The sequence below is a fragment of the Lepisosteus platostomus genome, chromosome 13, assembly GCF_059453375.1.
Source record: "Lepisosteus platostomus isolate fLepPlt1 chromosome 13, fLepPlt1.hap1, whole genome shotgun sequence".
Lineage (NCBI taxonomy): Eukaryota > Metazoa > Chordata > Actinopteri > Semionotiformes > Lepisosteidae > Lepisosteus > Lepisosteus platostomus.
In genome coordinates, this window is record NC_142623.1 from 3,392,510 (window position 1) to 3,404,873 (window position 12,364).

The 12,364-nt window shown below is 44.6% G+C and overlaps 1 protein-coding gene across 1 annotated transcript; it reads left to right on the top strand.

Annotated features, from left to right (window-relative positions):
• Positions 1-1,790: 1,790 nt before the first annotated feature.
• txlna (taxilin alpha) lies at positions 1,791-12,355 on the top strand. The gene is made up of 11 exons (XM_088602598.1): positions 1,791-1,938; positions 3,459-3,629; positions 4,663-4,938; positions 5,151-5,242; positions 5,327-5,497; positions 5,967-6,161; positions 6,561-6,680; positions 7,992-8,066; positions 8,601-8,693; positions 8,784-8,879; positions 9,538-12,355. The coding sequence occupies exons 2-11, from the start codon at positions 3,467-3,469 to the stop codon at positions 9,826-9,828; spliced, it is 1,572 nt and encodes a 523-aa protein (XP_088458724.1). The 5' UTR covers positions 1,791-1,938; positions 3,459-3,466; the 3' UTR covers positions 9,829-12,355.
• The last annotated feature ends 9 nt before the right edge of the window (positions 12,356-12,364 follow it).

Consider the following 12,364-nt stretch of genomic DNA (forward strand, 5'->3'; position numbering starts at 1 on the left):
CCAGAGGAATCCTAATCCATTGGGCCCTTGAGCAATGCCCTTAACCCCAACTGCTCCAGGGGTGCTGTCTAAATGGCTGACCCCAAGCTTCTCTCTGTCTGTGTGCCTGTGTCCTATGGAGAGCAAGCTGGGGTATGCGAAAAGAGCAATTCCTAATTCAAGAAATTGTATATGGCTAATAAAGTAATCTTGTCTGATCTTAATTTAATTGATTAATCTGATCCCTCAATTTCCCTTTGGGATCAATAAAGTCTTATGATTAGCCTCAAGACTTCTTTGAGCTGCATGGCCAGCGTATAGGCCCCATTGATTCAACTGAAACTTGTGGCGCCTCTGCAGTAAGATGACATATTGCTTCCTAACAGGAACGTGTGTTGCCGTATGATAGTCTCATGCAGAGCGTGATCAAGCTTCAGACTGGGATGTGACGTTTTACTGAGACAATCTCCAATCTCCTTCAGATGTCACAAACAGCATTAGTGCAGTGCTGAGACATTACATGCCAAACACCGTGTCCATCCTGAAAATGAGGTACCCAGAGGACGCCCACATGCAAAGATGTGGGTTGCAGATCAGGATCTTGGATCAGGGTCACACCCCCTCCGTAATGGAGCAGTCCTTGCTGGAATATTCCAGTCTGGCAGCCTCTGCGAGGCGAGGATGCGTTTGGGTCAAAGATACCGACTGCACTGGGGCCCTGGGTTCAATTCTCTGTGTGCCATGTGAGTGGAGTTTGCATGTTCCCCCCCATTTCTTGTGGGGATCCTCCAGGTTCTCCCAGTTTGCTCCCACAGTCCCTGTGGCAATCTACTGCAGTCAAACACATACTGGTAAGTTGACTGACCTCTGGGAAAGTTGGCCCTGCCGTGAGTGTGACTGTGTGTGTGTGCCCTGCCAGGGACTGGTGTCCCACCTACGGAATACTCTGCTTGGACCCCAGGCACTTGTCAGGATAGGCTCTGGCTTCTCCGTGACCAAGCACTGGATAAAGCTGTTAAAAAAAATAGATAAATATAAAATCCAAGTGTAAATACATCAGAAAGCAGGAAAAAAAAACTCTTCAAGGCTGCAGAGAACCATTGGAAATTTTCAAATGTGTGAAAAAACACGTATTATTGTATAATAATACATGTACATGTATAAAATGTATTATTTTGTTAGGATTCCCATGAAGTGGGGTTACCATACAGACGTCTTTTTCCAGACGTGTCCACTCCTGTAGTTCTTAATTCTCTGTCCAGGAGGAATTTTCAAAACAGATTTTTTTCCTTAGATACTTTAATAGACCCTGCTACAAATACCACTGTCATCCGTCGACAGAGTGGCCTCTCTTTTGAACGTTCAAATGGAAACCCTACCTAAAGTAGTAAAAAAAAAGTTTCATTTATGGCTATATACTACCACTACCTTAAAGGTTTATTTTAACATTACACGCTGGTATCACTGCTTAAAGTATTATGCTCAAATCATAAAATATATCACAGACCTTAACAGGTGCCAATAATAGAGTATGAGCGGTTATCATTATTTATTTAGATCTGGACAATAATTTAGAATTGTCTTTTGTGTCCGGGGGCGAATTTGTTAGCTTTAGGAGTGCCATAATTGTTTTATCTGAGTAAGTTTCGCTTTTTACCAACAGCTTTTTGTGTCACGGTTATGGGAAACAGAAAGTTTATTTTTCCAAACGCATTGTGGTGATTGAAGTCCTCTAAAAGCAGGAAGAAACTACATCGACCATGAAGCATTGCGAAACTCCGGCCCACCCTCTCCAACTTTCCCCCAACGTCTTTTCCTTTTATCTTGCACATCCGCTTATGGCGGCGCCAATCAGAATGTACCAATTCACCGGTATTTCCGGTGTGTCAGTTGGCAGGAAAGCAGAGTGTTGAAGTGTTTTATTTGCTCGTTTGAGACGATACAGATATTATTTCAGTGGTAAGTGTCGTAGAAATAACAAAATGCCTATTTTTGTTTAGCAAGACTGGAATTACGAAACTGTGTTTTGTATGTATAGGCGATAACGTGAAGTTGTGAGTAGCTAGTGAACGTGATGAAGAATTATTCGGTTCTTTTCAGTAATCCTATTTTGCTGATATCGTAGTGACTTTTGTCGTTAGCTGTGATCCACATGGATTTTTTGTTCGATTATATTCTAAAGAGATTTAAGTTTAGCTCACCCCTTTTTTTGCTTAAGAAAGTCTGTTACTAGTTTTGTATCACTGTTGGTTTTAAAGGGGACTGTCTATTACAGTCGGCCAAATGTAACTTGATTTGCCTTTTTTAATCGTGTTGTCCCACCTACGTGATGCTATTCAAATGCGTTATCATGGACAACCCTACGCATGTTTTAAAGTAATGATTGTATTTGTTGAGGGGTTAACAGAAACTTTGGATTGATACACGAAGCGAAAATAAAACAATGTCCGATACTAATAAGACACTTAAGTGTCGTAGCGCTGGCTTCAGGCGGTTGGAGCCACTGAAGTTCAGTGTTTTCCAAAACAAAAAATAACGTTGTCACAACGGAATCTCATGTCAATTTTAGTGTAGGTACGCAGGCGTATCGGGGTCTTACTGCAGTCCTGTTGGAGCCTTGATCCGGAATAATATTGTAGAGGCTGGTTTTGAAATCGGTGTAAGTGGCTTCAAAGAAACGGCTAATCGTGGGAAACGTGTCACTGAAGTAACAGACCGAGTCAGTTGTTGCACTGTCTCCTGTTTCTCACGTTTGGCTTCATCTTGGTTTGGTTCTGCGAAATCCAGGAAATGTGTGCGCATTTCTAAACGTGATCCTTCCCCTGGAATGATGTAAAATCACGCAAGAGAAATGAATTTCTTAATAGGGTTCGTAGCTCATGACAGGATACGTGTGCCTGTCGCCTGAAGGGTGTCGAAGGGAGCAGGGGTGCGCGCTCAGAAGAAGCTCTGTGTCTGTTTCACGATTTCTTCGTCGTTCTTTCTCTTCTGCTCTGAGAGGAGGAAATGTTGTCTTAGAAATCCATCCATGTTTTTTTCTGACCGTTTTAACCAGTGCAGGGTCGCGGGATACCAACGCACACACTCACATCTGGGCCAGTTTTCCCAGAGCCCAGTTACCCCGCCAGCATGTCTTTGGACTTTGGGAGGAAGCCCACACAAACACAGGGAGAACGTACAAACTCCGTGAACATAGCAGCTCAGGTCCAGAACTGGGCCCAGGGCCCCAGCATTGCGAGGCAGTAGCACTAACCACTGCGCCTGAGCCTTTTCCTTGAAATTAAAAATTGAAAAGGTAATCCCTTGCATACATGACGTGTAAGCCATTGGAATGGCTGGCTTTTTAGAGGTCACTGTCAGGCATGGGTAGTGATCATCACGACCTCAGTTGCAGTGTAACCGCAGCAACAGCAGCGTCTAGTGAAAACGGCGGCCACTGCAGAGCTCCAGCCATCATGCCTTGCCCTTCCTCTTGGCAGCCGCCGTGATGAAGAAGCAGGACAGTGAAGGGCCCGAGCAGCTGTGCGGAGGCAGTGGGGCTCAGCCCGGAGAAGGGGAAGAGGCGGCTCTGGAGCGCGCTGGCAGCCAGGAGTCTGCGGACAACCAGCAGCCTGACACTCCGCCTCCGGAGACGCAGGCCAAGAATGGGGGTAAGTCGGAATCTGCTCTCGCATCTGTGGAGCGCTGCAGAGAAATAACCCGGAGATCATACACTACTTCGCACTGCATGTCTTCTGACAGAACCTACCACCCCAACCTCTTAGTCTTGTGGGAAACCATTTAAGCAGCTAGTCCTGGTCTTGGCTGAAGTTCAGGACAGAAGAAATTGAAGTTGAATAAAGTGGAGACAGTCTAACAGCCAGTGGGGGGATAGGTTTGGTCCCTGCTAGGGTAGCTCACATGATTGCAGTCCAGGCTTGCGTTGGAGCTACCAGAAATAGCAAACTGATGGGGGCTTTAAACATCTTCAATCACCAGTAAGCATTAATCTATTTTTTTATTCCGGCGATAGGTAAAAGATGTTTTTCATTGCACATCTCGTCAAATCGCAGGCTTTACGAATGCAGTGTCCTTAGATTATTGCAGCTCCCCAGCAGGGAACAAATATCAAAACCTTGCCGAGGCACTAGGAAACGGATGAAATGACAATCCAGAATGTCCATATGTGATGTTTGCTTCTTGTCCTGAAGGTCAAAGATGACTTAAAGGCCCCACTGGTGAAAGGCTTGACATTCTCTGGAAAGAGCTCTCCAGTCCCTGTTAGAGGGGACCACAATGTAGCTGTTATTTTAGATTTCTTTGTCATGAACAGCCTTAGGATCCCTTGTGGTTGGTGAACTATTAGAAGAGTTATTATTCCAATTAAACCCTTATTCCTCAGGTCTTAAGGTGATGATGCTTCTATCTTTTTATGTGCCAGCGTTACTTAGACGTGCCACCATTCAGAGTGCTTACACTCCTTCCATGCTCTCCTGTGTCCTGATGGGACCTGCAAATGTCCGTTGGATACAAATGTAGCATCTTAAAAAATTTCGATCTGAAACCTAGAACTGTTAGACCGTGTCTCTAAGTGAGGTTAGCTTGAGCGGCTTAGACGAGAGTGTCTGCCTCAGTAGTTGCAGACGTTACTCCCCGTTACTGGTGTCGGCGCCGCGCTGACGGTGCGCGTCCCGCCCTCCACAGCGGTGTCCCGCGACATGTCGGAGGAGCTGAGCCGGCAGCTGGAGGACATCCTGAACACGTACTGCCAGGAGGACAGCGGGGAGGACGGGGCGCCGCCGGAGCCAGCAGAGGGCAGGAGCGAGTCGCCCCGCAATGGCGAGCCCGACTTGGACTGCCTGGTGGTCAACGGCCTGGCGGAGAAGGAAGACGGCAAGACGGAGGAGCCCAAGCTCAACGGGGACGTCGCCGACAAAGACCAGAAGAAACCGCAGGAGAAGAAAAAGGTTAAGGGCCTCGGTAAGACTTTTCACTCGCTGGTCACTGCACTTTGGAGCAGTGGAGCAGTTCTCCTGCGGCTTTAGACTCAGTTGAAATAGTTTAGATTGAACTGGGGGCAACAAAGACGAGACATTGTCCAGCACGTGGGGTTTGGAACCTACATGACCACCCGCCTGTCTTCAGTAATGTCAGTGGTCCTGCTCAAGTTGTGCACTTCCTTTGTCCTTCAGGAAAGGAGATCACGCTGCTGATGCAGACCCTGAACACCCTCAGCACCCCAGAGGAGAAACTGGCTGCGCTCTGCAAGAAATATGCCGAGCTGGTGAGTGTCGTGAACCCGAGAGGTGTAAGGACTCAAGGGGTGAGATTTTTTCCAAGTGCTCATAGGTCGTTCTTCCTCTTCTAGCTGGAAGAACACAGGAACTCGCAGAAGCAGATGAGAGCGCTGCAGAAGAAGCAAACCCAGCTGATCCAGGAGAAGGACCACCTGAGGAACGAGCACAGCAAAGCCATCCTGGCCCGCAGCAAACTGGAGAGCCTGTGCCGGGAGCTGCAGAGGCACAACCGCACACTGAAGGTGAGCTGCCACTGTCCTCGCTACGCCCGCTGCTGCTCCAGACAGAGCAGAGAGTCCTAGGCCTCAGCCCAGTCTTTGGTCGCCACATCAGTCCTCGTCCTCACTAATGTTATTCTAGATCCTTCTTTGCTGTTTGTCTTGCTTTTCGATGGACCTTTATCAGGAAAATGTGAATCTGTACTAAAAGAGACTCTTATTGCAGAAGATCTGCATCGTGTTTATTGTAAAGGGTGGCATATAATGCTGATGATTAAAAAAAACCCTAAAGATTCATGTTGTGAAGAGACAAAGGCCAATAGGGGCGTGATTGGTGCCTGTTATTTTGTGCCATGTAAAGGTAAAAATGTGAACTCGGAATAAAAGCATCGGAATGTTCCTCGGCGGGATCCCAAGGCTGTGCCCTTATGTGTGGTTGGAGTCTGCCAGTGAGGCTTCGGATTGTGATTTAATTCCCGGTCCCCTCCTGCAGGAGGATGGGATGCAGCGCGCCCGCGTGGAGGAGGAGAAGAGGAAGGAGGTGACCTCGCACTTCCAGGTGACCCTGAACGACATCCAGGTGCAGATGGAGCAGCACAACGAGCGCAACGCCAGCCTGCGGCAGGAGAACATGGAGCTGGCCGAGAAGCTGAAGAAGCTGATCGAGCAGTACGAGCTGCGGGAGGAGGTGGGCATGAACGCCATGGCGCCGTCTCCCAGGATCGCTGTCGCGGTGCAAGTGAAGACTGCTTTAGAAATGGCCTTCTGCAAAACCATTTAGGGTTGTCAACTAATCGATCTCATCAAAAACAGAGAAATAACATGCAAGTATCTGGTTTCTCAATGTCCAGTATGAGATTGCTTTCCATCTAATGTTAGTGTGCCATATTGCAATGTGTCTCGGGTTAAAGTCTTGAGTAACACTGCTGTCTGTGAAATTCCACTGTGCAAAGGGTTATCTGCGGATCCCAGGTATGTAGGTATATTCCTACCTAGCGATGTGAATAGGCTCTGACTTGTGCACGTTGTAGGCGGGGTTTGTTTGGTGTATCCTGAGTGTACTGTAGCTTGCTTGTCTGTCTTGCAGCACATCGACAAGGTGTTCAAGCACAAGGACCTGCAGCAGCAGCTGGTTGATGCCAAACTGCAGCAAGCGCAGGAGCTCCTGAAGGAGTCCGAGGACAGGCATCAGAGAGAGAAGGATTTTGTAAGGGCTCTCCCCCTCGGTCAGACCTCTCGGGGCTCACAAAACACTGAAAGGAGATCGTTTTGTGAAGCAGGACTCAAAATTGTTCTACCATGATGCAAAACTGTAGGAGACCAAGGCATTGCAAGATAAGAGTAACACAGGCAACTAGTAAAACTAAGAAAATGTAGAAATACCATAGACAGTTCCAATGGGGCTTGATGCTCATTTCAGATGAGTGGTATTCACAGTATGCGTGAAGCACTATACACTCTTCTTGATTGGCTTGTTACGTTTTCTTGCCAGATTAATGCCAGAAGGCATTATAATTAAGGACTTCTAGGCTGTTGATAAAAAAAAAAGTACCAAGACTGTAAAATGTTAGGATTAAGACCTTGAAGGTTTTGTCATAAAGTAAAAACTTTATTGAAAGAAAGAAACCATGTAGACAAGTGCATCGTGCACTTAAAGCCTGAACTATATAAACTGACAGTAGTGGAAAAAAAAAACAAAGTTATGAGAGGCTGGATTCTTTGTTCTTAAGGTTTAGTGCATTGTATTGAACCAGATTTTTTTGTAAGAAAGTTTGGCAATAGTGTCAAACAGTGGGTTTTTTTCATGGATAACAAAATACTAAGATAGCACAGTGAAAGAAAAACGTATTTCAGAAAAGGAGGAGGCCTTGAAATAGACATACCGCTGGTGTAGACTACACGTTCATTATAAATAAACTTCTGTACGAACAATTAAGGGGAGAATTAGTAACATAATCTGACAAGCTAAGAAAGATGGATCTGTTCTGTGGTTAGGTTAAGCAATTTCTACTGCATAATAAAGATGTAAATCTTTTCAGTCCGTGATAATGAGAGTTGTCAGTTATCGGTTAAAAAAGATTTGTGAAAGCACAACAACAGTGTTTTTCTGAAAACAATGTAAGAACAACCTCCGTTATGAGGTAGATAGGATAGGATAACTTTATTGGCCATATACAATTTCTTGTATTAGGAATTTCTTTTTGCATACCCCAACTTGCTGTCCATGAGGCACACAGACATGGGGTCAGAGCCATTTATACAGCACCCCTGGAACAGTTGGAGTTAAGGGTCTTGCTCAGGGGCCCAACGGAGTAGGATTCCTCTGCCGGCCATGGGATATGAACCGGAAACCTTCCAGCCACAGGCGCAGATCCTTAGCCACAGTGCCACTGCACCGCCCTGTTACAGTATCAAGTTGTTTGTAACTCCATAGTTGTGCTGTATCGGTAGATTACTTGCTTTGTTAGAGCATTTTTCCTGTGTTGTAACATGCCTCCATGTTTTGGGTTTTTCCCAGCTTCTGAAAGAGGCAGTGGAGTCCCAGAGGATGTGTGAACTGATGAAGCAACAAGAGGTTCACCTTAAGCAACAGGTAACTTTGCTGTCTTTTGGATGAGATGTAAAACCAAGGTCCTGACTCTCTGTGGTTGTTAAAAATTCCAGGGTGTTTCCCCAGTGTCCTGGCCAAATTCTCCCCCTGGCCTTTAGCAATCATGGCTAACATTCCCCATCTCTGAATTTGCCTCATCGCTCTGTTCTCCTCCCCACTGAGAGCTGGTGTTTGGTGGGCAGACTGGTGCATCATCAGGTGGGGCTGCACACTGGTGGTGGTGGAGGAGAGTCCCCATTACTGTAAAGCACCTTGAGTGGAGTGTCCAGAAAGGTGATATACAAGGGGAATGATTATTATTAACTTAAGGAACAGGTCATTAAAACTTATGGGTGTTCTTGAAAAACAAAGGATGACAGTTGTGTTAAAGGTGTATAATATGCATTTGCCAAGTTACCAACATTCTGTAGGTTCCATACTGAACTGAGCTGTTAGACTTTTTTAAGCCGTTTTTCTATTCACGTGCTATGTGTTGAAAGCATGCTTACTATTTTTTTCCTTCCTGTCATTCCACAGTTGTCACTGTACACTGAGAAATTTGAAGAGTTCCAAAACACGCTCTCTAAAAGCAACGAAGTGTTCACAACATTTAAGCAAGAGATGGAAAAGGTACTTTTGTTGGGGTATTTTTTTAAAAAGAATAAAATGTCAACTCTGCCAGCAAACCTAATCTGTTGCTATCTGCTCACCTCCTTTTAGATGACGAAGAAGATAAAGAAGCTGGAGAAAGAGACCACCATGTACCGCTCCCGATGGGAGAGCAGCAACAAGGCCCTGCTGGAGATGGCTGAGGAGGTAAATGTGAAGTACTGGGCTGAAATTTTATTAAGCAGGTTTATTTTCTTCATTTGACAAGAATTGGTGTTTAACATATACTGTGTCTTTGAATTATGGGAGGAAACCAGACCACCTGGCAAAGACCCACATGACTACAGGGAAGAACACGCATGTCCATGTCCACCCATGCCCACCATGCCCATCAAACCTGAGACTCAAGAGCTGTGAGGCAGTAACGTTAACTGCAGCACCACCGTGATGTCTGTTTCACTCCTACAGACTTTTAAAATACCTAAACATTCAAAAATAACTGAAGTCCTAATGAATGACAATATTCCACTATAAAATTAGGTATAGCAACTAGAAATAGGAATTATACTGGGCACTTGCATTTTTAATCCTTTCCATGCAGGGGCTAGAGGAACAATTGAGTCTGTTAGGAGTGTTCTCACTGGAGCAGTGGAAAATGGGTGTGAATCACATCGGCCACCAAGAGCGGCTGTTTCAGTGCTATACTTGTTGCTAGTATTGTATGCGTCGGAAACGTGAAGCTACTGTCCTTGCTCTGAAGAGCAAAAATTGCGGTACAGTGTTGCTTTTGTGCAACACTTCAGTTTGTGTCTGAGGACAATTCCTTCTGAGCCGCGCTGTGACAGACGTTTTCGCTCCCCTTCAGAAAACTCTGCGGGACAAAGAGTTCGAGAGCCTGCAGGTGAAAGTGCAGCGCCTGGAGAAGCTGTGCCGAGCCCTGCAGATCGAGCGCAATGAGCTGAGCAGGAAGGTGCAGAGCCTGAGCCAGCAGGGGGAGGCGCCCGCGCCGGCGGCGGACTGCGACGAAGGTAGCGGAGACTTCCCGGACATCCCTGACCCAGGGACTCCTCCAGACCGCGCGCAGGCCTGCTCCGATCCCTGTCAGTGCACTGCAGACACAGCCGTGGAGTCAAACGCACAGGCCTCCCAGGCATAGCCCCACACTGCTGCACTCTCGGGTTTCCCACTGAATGCATTTCCTGGTCTAGTATTTGTGCAATTTTGTTTTGGGTGATACTAATCTTTGAGGCTCGTACCTTATCTGGCCAGGAAAGATTATTCCTTCACAAAAAATTATTACTATTTTTTATATATATAGTGCATACTGTATACACACATTCCTTGCAGACACAAACATTGGGTAACAATGCTGCCTTTGTAAAAAAAGAAACATGGAGCATAGCATTTAACACGCCTTTGCAGTGAGGTTTTCCATCACGTTCCTGTTGCTCCAGCGCTAACGTTTTCCCCTTATTAGGAACAGAATGCCTTCCTGCTCCAAATGCATCTCTTCATGGTCTTTGTCATTTTAGTTTAAGCAAATCTTGGGCTTCAGCAAAGTGTTCTCAGATACCTGACGACATTAGCTCAGCACGCCAGCTGAAGGCACCCTGAGTGCTACAGTCAGAACTATAAATCTTCTGCCTTAATGTGTTTCCTCAAAGGTGCATGGTGTGGTTTGGGGTTTAATGGAAGTTTTTCTTTTTTACAAAGAATCACAGATATCTCTGGGGCAGGACCCATAACCTCGATAAGTCAGGGTTCTTGAGGGACTTCAACAGTTCTTGAAACTCGGTGAGGATTTTCAGATTCAGGGAACTATCAGCATATCATTGAAACGTGTGAAATAATATCACAGACTTTAAAAAGACCATTCTGTTTTTTACTTTTTGTTTTTAAAAACACTTAGGTTTTTCATATAATCAGCCCCGCACAGCTCCTGGCCCTGGGCTTCAGCTGTGTTTTCAGAATGTCCCCTTTCGTAAGACTAGTTTTACTTCTGGAACAACACTGCAGTCGCATTCATGAAGATCTCGTGGGGATTATCCTTATTAATATTATTTATATGATTTCAGTAGAGTTTTGGAATATGTATTACTACCTTTAAAATTGTGGTATACTTTTTGGTGTACTCCCACTACTGTTTCAGAAGAACATTAGCAACATTCCAGAGTAGCAAGACAGAATAGAAACTAATTTTTATAGTTCAAATAAAGAGTTTAGAGCTTTTAGGAAAAACTCCTGCAGGAAGAAGCAGTGAAACTATTAGGTTTAACAAGTTCACAATTCCAGTGTTTTTAACTGACTTGCTCTAAATGGTTCTATGGGGCTTTGGGGGAGTCACAGATGCTTGTGAATGACAGTAACTAACTATCACTGCTCAGGCCACTTCTTGAATGTTCATTGGCTAATCTTAAATGTGGAACTCCTTGTTTTTAATCATTTTCCTTGATTGCAGAAAATGTTAACAAGGTGTGCCAGGAAGGAGAATTGTTAACCTTTGGTTATATCGTTTTCATGCCATGCTGACCCAAGCAGATAGATAATAAGATCTGCCCCTGCTAATCTTTACCTTTTCTCAAATTTTGTACTCTTTTTGTTAAGACTCACGTTTCAGGTTGGACACAATAAAAAGGAAGAGAAACACAGACCGTTCCTGGTTTTACTATGCAATCGCCATCTCTCTTTGCAATGAGTAATGCAAAGCATTTAACTAAGTTCACACTTCTTTTACACAGCGCTTGTGTTGTAACAAAGGTTCCCTACTTACTCAAATCCTTTAACAGCAGTTCATCTGAATCACTCTAAAAAATGCACAGACTCCACGGAATTGATAGAAAGTTTCCTTTAATTTAGTTGTGATTGTTTTGTGATCTGCAGATTGTTAATTGGAAAATACACGACTCGCGTCCATCGTGAATGTTAAGTAACAGGTTCGAGTGCAGGTAACCAGATTTACACAAATGTTTGGGCTGGACTATGGAGCTAGAATCTTTCTTCGCTTTGATTTTATTCCTAAGAGAGAAGTCATAGTGAAGCAGACAAATTCTGCCTCATAAGCTGGTCAGTCCTAAGAGCTAAGACATTCCATGGAACAAGACCAGTTCAGTGGAGATCTTTGACATAAGCCCATGTTCTGTCATGATCATCTGATGACAAGGTCATAGGAATGTAGTGCACTGCTCGGGTATTTTTCAGAATGAGACACTAAGATTTTACACGGTAATTAAAAAATACCCGATGGGTCACAATGCTCTTGTTAAAAAAACAATATTCCCCCATCTGTGTGATGTTTTTTTTTTTCGGTTGTGCCTGGGTGGAAAGTTGTAAGGGCTTTAACTGGTTACAGGCAACTTGAATCTTCTTTACTATGAGTTAAGCCTTCCACATCCACAGTATATGCTGCAGAATCTTAAAAAGCAGGTCTTTACACATGGGCAACACGCCTTTGAATGTGTGTCACTGTCATTGTACTGTATTATGGAATGTTTTTTTCTTTACTGTTTATCGTACTTATAGGGTTAGCACGTCTAATTTTGCTTAAATCAGGTACCAAAGATCGCATTACACACACACACACTTTGTAAAATTGTTTTTGTGTGTTACATGTTACTCCTTGGTCATTTTCATACTGTCTGTAAACATTTATTTAGTAATAAAGGAAAAGAAGTTAATCAAGTAAACATCTTGGT